The 15,201-nt window shown below is 39.8% G+C and overlaps 1 protein-coding gene across 1 annotated transcript in view; it reads left to right on the top strand.

Annotated features, from left to right (window-relative positions):
• Positions 1-914: 914 nt before the first annotated feature.
• Positions 915-15,201, top strand: part of C6 (complement C6) — a 63,686-nt gene continuing 49,399 nt past the window's right edge. The window contains exons 1-4 of the mRNA XM_062211864.1: positions 915-1,096; positions 6,407-6,569; positions 7,953-8,109; positions 9,386-9,530. Of these exons, the coding sequence (XP_062067848.1) occupies positions 6,427-6,569; positions 7,953-8,109; positions 9,386-9,530 (445 nt within the window). The 5' untranslated portion in view covers positions 915-1,096; positions 6,407-6,426. The remainder of the gene's footprint in view (positions 1,097-6,406; positions 6,570-7,952; positions 8,110-9,385; positions 9,531-15,201) is intronic.

The raw sequence follows: 15,201 nt of genomic DNA, 5'->3' as shown, positions 1-15,201 counted from the left end.
TGCCCCCTACCCCAACCCCAGCCCCAGCCCTCCTAAAATATAAAAAGGCCTGGCCCCTGGGAGTCAGGGCCTTCTGCCACATGTTCCATCATGGGTACATGAGCAGTTAGTCACCCACCTCTATGGATTTTTCTCTGAATAAATTCGGTCTGGCTATAAATTTGTACACTGCCTCCTCTCTATTCTGCACTTCTTTTCCTAACATTTTGCACCCCATGTAATGAAGCACCAATCTGCAACTCTTCCCCTAACAGAATCTTAATGAAGAATGGGATGAGAGAGGGACTAAGAGGTGGGATGGTAGTGGGGGTGGGAGGGTGGGTATGGGGGGAAGAACTGCTACACTCCAAAAGCTGTACCTATGATATTTATATTTATTAAATAAAAGCTTTCTAAAAAAATTACTAAGAGAGTTACCTGGTTAAATAAAAAAGGTAAATACTTTGCTTAAACCTCCAAAAACACAAAGGTTCATGTAATTCATAGAAATGTTCTTTCAGAAGACATCTGAGATCAAGTTTCTCTATGAGTTAAACTACAGTTAAGAGTAAAACAGGGCCGGCACTGTGGCTCAATACGCTAATCCTCCGCCTAGCGGCGCCAGCACCCCAGGTTCTAGTCCCGGTCGGGGCACCGGATTCTGTCCCGGTTGCCCCTCTTCCAGGCCAGCTCTCTGCTGCGGCCAGAGAGTGCAGTGGAGGATGGCCCAAGTGCTTGGGCCCTGCACCCCATGGGAGACCAGGAGAAGCACCTGGCTTCTGGCTTCAGATCAGCGCTGTGCGCCGGCCGTGGTGGCCATTGGAGGGTGAACCAATGGCAAAGGGAGACCCTTCTCTCTGTCTCTCTCTCACTATCCACTCTGCCTGTCAAAAAAAAAAAAAAAATAGAGTAAAACAAACATACTCTTTAGTCAAGGGCAGTCATAGCCTGGACTTCCCAGCCTACTCAGGCACTGGTAAACATCACTTCCTGAGCCCCTGGGGCATGTACAACAGAAACAAACAATAGGAAATAAAAGATTCAAGGAGCATACAAGGAGAAGAAAAGAAGAACCTACAGCTGGAGATAAACTAGAGCTTCTGTTGAAACCTGCCAGGTAAGAGGAGCTGAAACTCCTTGCAGGCAAATCACTCCTGTGAGTGCAGCACTTCTGAACGTGACAGGTTCTATAGAGTAATTGGACTTTACTCTTCACTCAGATTCTTTAAATGCTCACAGAGCCATCTTCAGTGGTTCAGTGGGATCAATGATTTCTAGACAATTCAAGAGAGGATGAAAACTGCAAGAAAACAGGAATTGCTGCTCTACTACTATGGGACTAGAGTGGAAAATTTTCCCAACTACATTCCTCTATTCATAGAACATTCTTTTGTCCCAAGTTTGCATGCAAATTATAATATAATTGATAAAATGCTTGCATGAAATTTTAGATCCCTCCAAAATGCTTAGAGATGTTGGAAATTAATAAAGAAACAATATTGTATGCTGGGCCATAGTTAAAAAAATTAGGAAATAATTATCTTCATTTGAATGAAAATTATCTTTTTAACATAAAATAGTTTTCCTTGTAACAATAAAATGTTATAAAAGAAGCTACCAATCAGTTCTTTCATTAGCACCTCATCAAATAAGTTTTTATGTTACATTTTCATTTATATTGTTTTCCACCTTGCTTCAGAACAGTTACAGGAAAAGAAGAAATTGGAATGTTCTCTAAGGGTGCTGTTCTTGCAGTTTTTGATGATAATTGGAATAAAATTCACCTCTACTTTTTAAGCCTTTGAAGCAGTTAAAACAGGTAGCATCTGCTGAGAACTAAGAGTTGGTGGTCTCTAGCAATTAGACTTTTCTCAATCATTAACATGCTGATTGCACCAGTTGCCTTAATAAATGGTTTCTCTCTACAATGGAGAAAAGTGTTTGGAAAGTATTTATCTCTTCCATTCTCTAAGAAAAGTATAAACGATAGCAACAATCTATTTAGTTTCCTGGCTGAAAATGTCCCGGTATGGGAAGATCTCTTTGGTACTAGGGAAACGCGGGACTCTAGTCAGTCTAGTGATTGACCGGGGAGCTTCAGAGTATTTAGGAGCCTCATATTCCCAAGTGCCCTGAAGCTGGTGATAAACCCTTGAATCTGGACCTACGGTCAGACACCTAGGACTCACATCATTTTGTCTGATCATAACCTAAATTCTATCTGGCTATTCTTGTCCCAATGTCCTATGGCTCAGTGCTGCAGAGGAAAACAAAACAAAACAAAACGTGTTAGGAAGCTACAATCAGCAGGCAAGTGTATTAACCTTTAAAGGAGCAGCTCACTGTTTTATGATTGAAATAGCCTAGGACTATAGCAGCTTATTGGTAAGTTGGTTAAAAAGCTTGGATAAAAAGCATTGGCAGTGTCTTCAATTTCTGTCTGCCCTTCCCAGGCAGTGATCATCTCTTCCATTTCTTTGTTTCTCTCTCAATGCCTAGCAGCACATAATGTATATCCAAATGTGTGTCAACCTCATTCCAAATTGAAGGATACATTTAGCCATTAATCAATGGATCTGGTTGTTTTTATTACAGTGTTTTCAATGAATTGTAGAAAAATTCAAAAAAGCTCACTGATTTGTCAATAAGAAATGTCTTCATTTTCTAGCATATTGGAGAAACAATTCTTAAATTTGATTTCAAGCTCTTGTCTTGAAGTAACATTTGTAAAATGATGAACCCCATTTTCTTTTTACTGAAGTTTCTATTTATCACAACCAAGAAACACAAACTAACCACATCAAAACATAATCAGAAACTCAGCCTTTGAGATACTTGAGAGGGCAATAATCTGGCAAACATCTACAGAAAATTTTAAATGTAGATATTGTTTGAGCCATCCTTCTGCTAGGAACACATCCATTGGTCCCATGGATGTACTATGAAAGCATGCTAACAAATAATTGCAAAGGTATTGCAGTGTGTCAAGTAAATGTCCACAGTTATAATGAACAAATCCAATTGTGTATATCCGTATGGTGTAAAACTATGCAACCATCTAAAAGAATGAAGTAGAAATGCATCTACTGATATGGAAAGATCTTCAAATTATGAACTGAATGCTTAGAGTAGCATACAACATATTCTTTCTGTGTATATATTTGAAGAAGATTTACACAAATATGTGTGTAAGCTGATGTTTAAAAGAATTTCCCTTCCTGTAAGAAAGAGAAAATGGGTTGTATGTGGGGAAAGCCCCTGAAGACAGGTAGGTGAGAACCTAGGTCTTACATTTTTCCTTGTATTGTGTTAAAAATTTCAAATACAGATATGCATTATTCATATTTCTTTAACATCAATAGAAATTTTCTAGTTGGTTATATTATAAGCCACCTTAGTTTCTTCATATATTTCTATATTTTGGAACACAAAAATGTTATCAAATAAATCAAGTGCCCTAAATAAATTATAAATGTTTTAAAAATCAATCCAAACCTCAAGAACTAGTTTTTATTTTAATCAATTTTTACAAAAAAACTGGAGATTAACTAGTTGTGCTACTGTCACTCTTGCCAAACAATGGATGATGATTAGACCAATGAGTCAGATTCTAAAGACTAAGAAATATTTGGGGCAGACATTTGGCACAGCAGTTATGCCACTGCTTGGGATACCTACATTCCATATCAGAGTCCTTGTTCAAGTCCTAGTTACACTGCTGCCAAACTAGCTTCCTCCTAATGCACACCCTGGGAGGAAGCAATGGTAGCTCAAGGAGCTGAGACTGCGATCTATGTAGGAGACCCAGATTCAGTTCTAGGCTTGTGATTTGGCCTGACCCAGCTCTAGAGGTTGTGAACAACTGGGGAGTGAATCAGTAATGAAAATCTCTCTCCATGCCTATTTCTCTTTTAAATAAAGTGAAAATAAATGCATTTATTTTTATTTTATTTTTTTATTTTTGACAGGCAGAGTGGACAGTGAGAGAGAGACAGAGAGAAAGGTCTTCCTTTTGCCGTTGGTTCACCCTCCAATGGCCGCCACGGCTGGCGCGCTGCGGCCAGCACACCACGCTGATCCGATGGCAGGAGCCAGGTGCTTCTCCTGGTCTCCCATGGGGTGCAGGGCCCAAGCACCTGGGCCATCCTCCACTGCACTCCCGGGCCATAGCAGAGAGCTGGCCTGGAAGAGGGGCAACCGGGATCGGTGCCCCGACCGGGACTAGAACCCGGTGTGCCGGCGCCGCAAGGCGGAGGATTAGCCTATTGAGCCGCGGCGCCGGCAATAAATGCATTTTTAAAATTAAAAACTATTAAGCGTTCTTAATATGGCACAAATTTTAAGAATATTATACAGAAGTTACTATAAGCACGTACCCAAGTTACCTTGTTCAAATGTCATTAAAGCCCATTTCTTAAATGCTTTAGATTCAACAAATGTTTCTTCAAATACATACTGTGTTTTCTCTCATTCTTTTAAATGCTGAAATGAATTAAACAGAAAAGATCAAATAGTATGGTATTCACATTGCAATGAAGGAAGAGAAACAAAAGAAGAGATCTTTTGTCAGATTTGTACTTTCTAGGAGGGAATATTTAACAGGAAAATAAATAGGGAAGAGGCACAGTAACTAATAATGGGAAACTGTGATTCAAATGTGATGGTTAGGAATCTTATTTGCAAGATGCAAAGCAACTAAAGCCATATTTTTGGATATTTTGAACATGAATACCTAATTTAATATTGAAATCTATTCTCAATCTTCACTTGCTATAATATGGAGCGATCTTAATTTGGGGGAAAAACATGATTAAGTGTTACTATTAAATTTTCAACACTCTTAAAAGTTACTACTAAGTGAAAGGTAATTTTTTAAAAAATACTTTTTTAAAAAAAATTGAGGGGCCGGCGCCGTGGCTTACTTGGTTAATCCTCCGCCTGTAGTGTCGGCATCCCATATGGGCGCTGGTTCTAGTCCCAGTTGCTCCTCTTCCAGTCCATCTCTCTGCTGTGGCCCGGGAGGGCAGTGGAGGATGGCCCAAGTGCTTGGGCCCTGCACCCACTTGGGAGACCAGGAGGAAGCACCTGGCTCCTGGCTTCAGATCAGCACAGCACCGGCCATAGCGGCCATTTTGGGGGTGAACCAATGGAAAAGGAAGACCTTTCTCTCTGTCTCTCTCTCTCTCTCTCATTGTCTGTATCTCTACCTGTCAAATAAATTAAAAAAAAAAAATGAAAGGCGGAGTGACAGAACAGGAGAGACAGAAAGGGACTCTTCAACTGATGGTTCACTCTCCAAATGGCCACAATAGTTTGGACTGGCACAGGCCACAACTAGGAGCACAATAGATCCAGAATCCATCTCGGCCTCCCATGGGGGTGGCAGGGGTCCAAAGTCTTGGGCTGTCTTCCGCTGCTTTCCCAAGCACGTTAACAGGGAGCTGGAGAGGATGAAGCTCCAGGCATCTTGATGTTCCAGAACAGAAGGAGGTACCTTTCTCTGAAGGGAGGAGAGAACTTCCACTTTGACTATGACCCTGTCGGAATAAGATCAAAGTCGGCGAACCCTAAAGGCTTCCATAGCCTCGGCAGCTCATGACTGGAGCCCAGGGAGATTACTGAGGCCATAAACAAGAGTGTCAAATTGTTAAGTGAACAACAGGAGTCTCTGTGCACTTACTCCTCATGTAGAATCTCAGTCCTTAATGTGCTGTACATTGTGATTTAATGCTATAACTAGTACCCAAACAGTATTTTTCACTTTGTGTTTCTATGTGGGTGCAAACTGTTGAAATCTTTACTTAATATATACTAAACTGATCTTCTGTATATAAGAGAAATGAAAATGAATCTCGATGTGAATGGAAGGATAGAAGGAGCAAGAAAGGGGAGGGTTGCGGGTGGGAGGGAAGATATTGGGGGGGGGAGCCATTGTAATCCATAAGCTGTACTTTGGAAATTTATATTCATTAAATAAAAGTGAAAAAATAAAAGAAAGAAACTTAGCAAAGGGATGCCCTTCATGCAAGATGCAAGAATCCTGGACCTTTACTTGTCACGTAGCCTTCATGCTGCTGCCCCTCCTGGAGCCCCAATTTCATCTCCAGAATATGAGGGGATTTGACCTCCAAGCTCTAGCCCAGCTCTCACATCTGACTGCTCAAGGAAACAACTGGACAGTCAGTTTCCAAAAGATTGGTTGAAACTCTTTTCCCCAGTCCCAAGGAAGTAAAGAAAATCAGTATATGCAGTTGTTTTGAGAAGTAGGCGATTCTATTGATTTCAAGTACTTATGAATTGAGTTACAAATCTAAACAAGATAAAAGCAGATGTGTTCTAAGATCACATTTGAGTCTACAACTCAGGATTACTTGTAAAGTGCTATTCCCAGCAACTATTTGACTTATACTGTATGATTTCATTTTAGGGCCTGGGGGCTCTCCAGGCATGGCTGGACATTCTGTCTTGTATTTGATTCTGCTTAGTACTCTGGTCAACAAGGGCCAAACCTGCTTTTGTGATCACTACCCTTGGACACAGTGGTCCAGTTGCTCAAAAACCTGCAATTCTGGAACCCAAAGCAGACAGAGGTGGGTACAATCTGTGTTGGCTTCCTTTGTGCTCTCAGAAACCTTGAGGATGAAGTTGGCCATATCCAAAATGCCACAGTAAGCAGTAAGGAAAAATATCTATCTCAGAGTGAGAACTCATAAATTTGGATGAAACTTGAGGTCTTTTTCCACATAAGGTTAAAATGAAATCTGCTTTGATACCCTCTATAAAAACAAAGAATTTAAAAGAAATTTAAGTAGGAACCTATGCAATATTTTCAGTTGACTGTGTTGCTTAGAATCCCTACTCAAGCTTCTTTTCAATGGGCGTATAACTGCTTGTGAGTTAATTATAGAGAATTTTCTACTCATTAAACCAAGTCTAACAGTACTTCAATTGAGCAGCACTGCGAGCTGTTAGCTTAATTGTTGGCAGGTACAAGATGGCAAGAAAACTGTGTTTACTTGATACCATTTAATAATTCAGGCTTTTCACCAATTCAGACTACTCATCCCCCACACTTCCTTTAAATCTGTTAGCTGTTTCTATACCACAGAAATGTTGTCATGCCTTGAGGGAGAAAGGCATATATTTAATGTTTAAAATATTATAGCCCTTTCTAGAGACTTATTTTAGGAAACTGTTTTTTACATATGTAGTGTGGGTTTCATTAAAATCACCAAACGATTTCCAAATAAGCCATTCACAAATTCTGTGAAAACAGATTTGTTTACTCCGCAGCCCTGCTCAGGAGTCCCTTGGTAGCTCCCTGCTGCCCTCCAAATAAAGTTCCACAACATATTCCATCCCTCTGCACTTCTCCTTGGTTGGTCACACAAGTGCCTCCCTGCACAGGTCATGCTCTCCTCCGTCTCTGATCTTTACACATGTCATTTCCCAGAATACCCTTCCTTCTGTTACCTGGAGAATACACATACATTTTTCGATGTCTCCCGCGTGTCACTTTTTCTTTGAAACTTTGACCCTATCTCCATCATTGTACTTATCACATAGTGCTATCATCTTGTTAGCCATTTGCAGGAACTTTCTTTCCTTTCTCTTGCAGTCCTTTCTAAGAGACTTGTTAGGGCCTATTTCCTGAATGCGACCTTGGCAATCACACAGGTACCCCTGCTTAGAAGGGTCACATGCACAGCCTAGTGATCGGACCTGGCTGTCTTGAGATTCTTCATTTTGGAACAAGAGGTTCCTCCTTTTCATTTTGCACTGAGCTGAACAACAATGTAGCTTATCCTGAGTTCCACTGTGTGGTATGACCTGCATAGATCCTAACCTGTCGATGTTCTATGAAAACTTTCTTTCCTTTTATTCACCATACTGAATGCTCAGTATGTTTTTCCTATAAGACTTGAGCCACACTGAACTGACTCAACTCAGCAGCTTTTTCCTGACTATTTCAGGCAAATAGTAGCAGATCAGTACTACTGGGAGAACTCATGTGACCGGCTTTGCACCAAGCAGGAGACCAGAGGATGTAACTGGCAAACATGCCCCATCAACTGCCTCCTGGGAGATTATGGACCATGGTCAGACTGTGACCCTTGTGTTGAGAAACAGGTGGGTGACACACGGCATATCCAGGAAATGTGAATCAAAATAATGCTCTCTGATTACCTCACAGCTCAAAATGCAAAAATGCTGAATTTCTTTAACTTCTGAAAATAAATTCTCCCAGCTTTGAGAAAAATCCCATTTAGTAATTCTTTGGGGAAGAGGGGGTCCATTTGATATGTTTTACTATTACATGAACATCAAAAGAAAATCTTGTCCTCAATCTTGGTATCATTCTTACTCTTTTCTGTATTCCACTGCCTGTGCCATCTGTGAATTCTAAAAGCGAAAGCAAATACTAAAAAATGGAATTTCAGGCCAAAGTTTAAAGCCAGATTAACGAGGAAAATAAATCAAAAGTCTGACTTCTCACCCTGCCTCTAAATCCCCTCTCCCAGTAGGAAAGTCCCTCGATTTGTTTATTGTTCCCAGTTGCAATATTTACCCAGTTCAAGCTCATTCCTGTAAGTGCATTGGCCCCAGTCAACCCCAGTCCAAGTCACATGTGCTGAGTATCCACATATTATAGAGAAGAAAAAGAACACATTTGAAGAAGGAATGCTCTCCGAAAGGAAAAATGGTTGCAGGCCTCTTACGTGCATCGCCTTGTTCAGATTTCATATCAATTGTGTTTTTCTACTCATTTTACAAATGAAGTTACAACTCATTAGAGATTAAGCATTTTGCCCAAGACTACACCACTAATTACAAGGTTGGTTGCATTTTGAACTTGAATCTGAAATGAGGATCAGTGCTTTTTACCCCTGCCATTTTTCCTCTTCATTTCTTCATTTCATTAGTCACCACTCAAAATCATTTAAAGTGTGGAAAATATGTCAGCCTTTGTTTCCATGGTGACTTCCTTATACAAAAGAACCTCAAAATTCTTTCACATTTATCACTCTACTTGTCTACAGCGTCGAGGCATAGCAGGGCACTATTATTATTGCCTGGAAAGGTTTTCTGTGCTCAGGAGACTCTCAGTAAACAATTCTGAATTTGTTTTTGCTTCAGTGTAGAAATACATGATTTCAAAATTAGAAGAAACCTTGGAGAAACTTTTTGCCTCACATCTTCATTTTACAGGTTGGGAAATTAACCAGCTGAAAGACATAGTGGATTCCCTAAGGACGCACAATAATGGAATTGTTAATAAATTTAGGAAACATCACCATAAGAAAAAAATTGCACTGTGACTGAGGATCCTCGTGTTCTTAGTGGACTTTTGACCTTGACCTTGACTTTGCCTTGGAGTGACTCACCTTTTTCTCCTTTCCTTTAGTTTAAAGTTAGAGGTCTCTTGCGCCCCAGTCAGTTTGGAGGGCAACACTGTACTGAACCCCTGGTGACCTTTCAACGGTGCATTCCATCTAAACTCTGCAAAATCGAAGCGGCTGACTGCAAGGATGACTTCCGCTGTGACAGTGGTAACGTGCTTTCGTAAAATGCTCGGTCTCAACTAAAAATAATGACTAAATTAAGCTCTCCCAACTGACTGCCAAGCAAAGCCCTGATAAAATTCCACATTTTAGGTGTGGGGGGATGAGATGTAATACTACAAATTACCAAGCTAGTCATGTGTGAAATTACAGCTTTCAAGTTATAATCATCTCGATCACTTATCTGATTCATTTGCTCATCAAGTGGTGGTACCAATCCTTGCACTTTTCTAAAGGAAGTGGAAGAAAAAGTAGGCAGATATTTTTAAAAATTGACTATTTAAAAATAAACCTCTATCCAGGATAATAAAAAAGAAGTAACAAAATAAAAAGATTTCCAATATAGCTGAAAATAAGAATATTGAGATATTGTATCAAGTGGCTAACCACAGATGATATTGCAAATTTTCTTGCTTGGCTTCAAAGGTAATTCCTTTGATAAAAAAATTATTCAAATGATGGAAACATTACCTTTAAGTCCAATACTCAACCAAATAGCAAAATCTGGTATTTCAATTTTGGTTATAATAAAATATTGAGTATATTTGTCATATGCACTGTCTTGTTAATTAACAGGTATTTAACGCACACCAGTTTGAATAGTCTAGCTCATATTTTTGCAAACTTTTCAGTAAAGGAACAGATGGGAAATAATTTAGCTTTTGTAGGCCATATAGTAGCTCATGCAACCATTCAACCTGGCATGAAAGCTACCCTCTGTAGTGTTTAAACAAATGAGCATGGGTGTACTTCAATAAAGTTTTCTTTTCCAAAACAGATACAGGTCAGTTTTAGCACATGTGCTGTATTAGAACACTGAACTCCTTTCTAGTTGATTCTAAATTACAATAAAATTAAATTTCAGATGATTAAAATCCTTATCATTTCTATGTATTCCAGAATATACTGGAAAAGTAAAATATTTGTAACTGAATAGCAGATTTGAAATTGCTTAAAAAATTGACTCAAGACCTTGAAACTAATATTTGCCTCCTCTTACACCTTGCCTTCTGTCTTCAGTATTCCTGAACGTCAGACAGGACTGCTTATGTCAAAGATTTTCCTCTAGAACTCTCCAAACCTGGGATGTCAGGGCGAGATGTCAGTAGGAAGATATACATTATGCCTGCATCAATAAGATCTTGTCATAGATTAACAAAAGAGGGTGTCAACGTACATTAAAAGCAACAATCACAGAAAGAGAGTCTCTAAAGAATAATATTTATTTGGGAATTCCAGAGCATCTCAATTGGGAGTATGTGTGCCATAGTAATCTAGGGCATATTCAAAGGGGTTGAAGCAAGGAAAAATTCTTAAAGGCAAACAATGAGGAAGGTTATGTCAGATATTTCAAAACCAGAACCTTTGGTCACAATGATTAATAACGAGGTGACATTAATTCAAGGCTGAATACATGATTGCTAGGCAGATGTCACTGATTTAGTACTTCTTGTATAAGATTAGGGTGGCCTCTGTGTAGTGTGGTAGTTCTTGAAGATTCTTTTGTGATAGCTATTATCAGACAACTATGTACAAATAACAATCTCTTCCTAACCTCTCAGTTTTATTTATTTGGTTACTGTTGACACAGCAGTTCCATCTTGATTCAGACAACTTTCACATTCCTTTCACAATGGAATATGAGAAAAATCTTTATGACAATGACTGAGGGAAATGCAGACATGAGCAATACATCTAGATACTAAAATCAAGGTTTAGAACTAAACTACAGGCATTCAGAGCTTGAAAGAAGGTTGTTAAAACAAATAAGCAGGAAGAGCCTTTTATTCAGCAGATGATAACTTTACGAAATTATTACAAAAGAGCTTCATGAGGTCCAAAATATTCACAAATATGAGAGGCTTTAGATGAACTCATGGGCCTTCAAAATTTCAAAAAATCTGATAGTATAAATAGCTAATCTCCAGATCATCACCAATGTGTCTGTAGCCATTGATAAAAAACTGAATTATTAAAATTAATCTATAATAAGTAAACAGTTGCTATGCTAAGCTCCCTGAACAATCCTTTCTCCACAGCCCAGAGTGTTACCTGAAATTTCTAGCTCTGCCCATGATCCAACCATTGACTAATAAACTTTTTTTTTAATGCTACTGAGCTCAGTGTTTATTTTCCACTTCTTGTATGCTTCTCATAGTAATCCCAGAAGGCATGACCAAGCTGGAGGGTTTAAGCCCCTTCACTAGCTAGCAAATGGTGAGGATTCAATGTCTTAAACCTGAGCTGCAAGGCACCAAGCCCCAATTTAATCTTTTTTTTATTTTTTTAATTTCAGAAATGTGAATTTACAAAGTGCAACTTTTGTACTGTTGTGGCTCCCCCCCCCCCCCATCTCCCACCTTCCCCTCTCCCTCTCCCTCTCCCTCTGCCATCCCGCCCTTTATCGAGTTTCATTTTCAATTACCTTCATATACTGAAGATCAACTTAGTATACACTAAGCAAGGATTTCAACAGGCTGCATTCACACAACCGCACAAGATAAACTTTTTTTTAAAGATAAATTTATGTATTTGAAAGTCAGAGTTACACAGAGAGAGAAGGAGAGGCAGACAGAGAGAGGTCCTCCATCTGCTGATTCACTCCCTAGTTAGGCACAACAGCCAGAGCTGCGCCAATCCGAAACCAGGAGCTTCTTCCAGATCTCCCACGTGGGTGCAGGGGCCCAAGGACTTGGGCCAGGTTCTACTGCTTTCTCAGGCCATAGCAGAGAGCTGGTTCAGACGTGGAGCAGCCAGGACTCAAGCAAGAGTCCATAGGGGATGCTGGCACTGCAGGTGGAGGGAGGCTTTACCTGCTACGGCACAGCACTGGCCCCCTAATAAACTCTTGCACAGATGTGGTTGACAGCCTTTCTGGTTGAATAATGTCATATCCCCTTGGCTGTTAAATAGTCCATTGAAGATGTTATACTAGTGTACTCTCTTAAAACATTCACTAATGCCACACTCTTAATGGCAAAATGAAAGGTTGGATGCACTATCATCGTTCTGGCTCAGGATGATGTGTAACCATCACTTAACAAGGATTTAGAACTTACTGTTCCAAAGAGATTCACCTTCCTCCTTTTCCTTCCTCAAGACAGCTGTTCAGAGTCTCCTGAGGCTCTCCAAGACTAAATACATTATTTTATTGTATACATGGATTTTTAAGAATTAGTGATGAAGCTAATATCAAGGCACTGTACCAACTGTTCTCTCAAAGTTCTAATTTCAGGCATAGATTGAGACAAGACTAGAGGATCTGGAACTGGTTACAAAAACAGTATGCAGGGTGGACATTTGGCACAGTGGTAAGGCTGATGCTTAGGATGCTGGCATCCCATGTTGGAGTCCCTGGATCTAAGTCCCACTTCACTTCCAATGCCAGCATCCTGCTAATGTACATCCTGGCATTCAGCAGATGATGGCTCAAGTACTTGGGTGCTTGACACACACATGAGAGTCATGTATTAAGTTTCTGGCTCCTGGCTTTGGATTGGCCTAGCCCTATCTCTTTCAGGGATTTGGGGAGTGAACCCGTAAATGTAAGATCTCTCTTCTCTCTTTCTCATTTTCCCACAGTCCACTTTCCTCCAGCTTTTCAAATAAATTTTAAAAATTAAAATATTAAAAATATCATCCAGTTGCAGTAAAATTAATCAGCTCAAGTATTTAGGGGTAAAAATGTAATTTCTAGATGATTGTATAGCTCCAAGTGTAAATGTATATAATAGGTCCCCTCATCCACATTTTTGCTTTTGTAGTTTATTATCCGTGGTTAGTCAACCAAGGTCCAAAAATTATTCAATGGAAATTTTCAGAACTAAATTCAAAATTACCTGAGTAATTACTTAAGAATGATGAAATCTTGTATTGTCTTGCTCCACCTGGGACATTAATCATTCCTTCGCCACTGTATCTGTGCCGTATATGCTACCTGCCCATTAGTCTCAGTTATCAGATGGAGTGTTAAGGTATCCTAATGCATATGCTTAAGAACTTTCATTTTACTTAATAATAGCCCCACTATGCAATACTAGTAATGCTAGAAACTCAGGTATGACAAAGAGATGTCATAAACTGCTTCCGTTAAGTGAAAAAGTCAAGTTCTTAAAGGAAACATGGGGCCAGCGCTGTGGCACAGCAGGTTAAAGCTCTGGCCTGCAGCACCAGCATACCATATGGGCGCTGCTTTGAGTCCTGGCTGCACCACTTCCTATCCAGCTCCCTGGGAATGTGGTCCTTGGGCCCCTGCACCCACATGGGGGACCCAGAAGTAGCTCCTGGCCCCTGGTTTCAGATTGGCTCAGATCCTGCCATTGCAGTCATTAGGGGAGTGAACCAGTGGATGGAAGATCTCTCTCTCTCTCTCTCTCTGTCTCTACCTTTCTCTGTAACTCTTTCAAATAAATAAAATAAAACTTGAAGAAAGGAAAAAAAATCCTAGGCTAAGATTTCTAAGATCTACAGTAAGAATGAATATTCTATTTGAGAAATTATGAAGTAGAAAAAAAGGAAACCCACGTTAGCTCAACTGTCACACCTCAAACTGAAAACACTGAAACAAAGTGTGTGGTAAAGTGCTTACCTCAGAAGAAAAGGGCACTAAATTACAAGGTTCTGTAATGTGTGGGGCTTCAAGCATTCACGGCAGTCTTGGAATACATCCCCGGTGGAGAAGAGGAGGACTATTATATATGTATGTTCTGGCTAAAGCATAGTGAATTTCATAAGTTCTGCAGTATTCAAACCACCCTTCACCTGTTCCATCCCTTCTTCCTGTCTTGTTACTCATAGCTATAATTCTTCATAATAGTAATCCCAACACAATGGAAGATCTTGAATAATCAAAAGAAGAGAATTATTTTCATTACAGTCTACCTTCCAACCGAGAATTAATTACCAAAAGAGTTGATACTAAGTGCTGTTGGGGCAGGCATTATGCTGCAGCAGGTTGGACCACTGCTTGGGACTCTGACATTTCATGTTGGAGTTCCTGGGCTGGAGTCGTTTCCATTTCCAATACAGCTGCCTGCTAATGTACATCCAAGGAGGCATCAAATAATTGGGTCTCTGCCACCTACGTGGGAGAACCAGATGGAGTTTCTGGCTCCTGGTTTCAGCCTGTACTGGTTCTGGTTATTGCTGGCATTTGGAGAGTAAACTAGGTGAAGGAAGATCTTTATCTAACTATGTCACTCAGCCTTTCAAATATAAGTAAACAAACTTCTAAAAAGAAACTAAGTACTTTCTTGGGGGCCTTCTATAATTGAAAACATTTAATTAAGAAAAATACCTAATTTCCCCCAAGGATTTCAGTTAGTCAAAATTATCATGCATAGATGTAGTGAGACACTGATCACAACTTCTACAGTCAACCAGCAAATCTTGAGTAAATCATTTAGTCACTGTCAGTTAGATTTGTCTATGATGGTAAGACCCCAGCATCCCTGAATACAGGCCAGGCAGGCTGAAGGACTAGAGAGGGGATGTCTGTCATTATAGCAACAGCATTCCTATTTCTGTGCTACATAATTTAACACTTGCTCAAAAGATTTTTATGAAATTCAGAAAGCCAAAAAGGGGAGAGAACATATGGAGTTTGTACCATTTTCTAAGTTCACTCACTTAATTCACTTAATATTATAGTTCCTAGGCA

Source organism: Lepus europaeus, chromosome 15, assembly GCF_033115175.1.
Source record: "Lepus europaeus isolate LE1 chromosome 15, mLepTim1.pri, whole genome shotgun sequence".
Taxonomy (NCBI): domain Eukaryota; kingdom Metazoa; phylum Chordata; class Mammalia; order Lagomorpha; family Leporidae; genus Lepus; species Lepus europaeus.
Note: the sequence above shows the minus strand (reverse complement) of the source record. Positions and strands in the feature narration are given on the sequence as shown.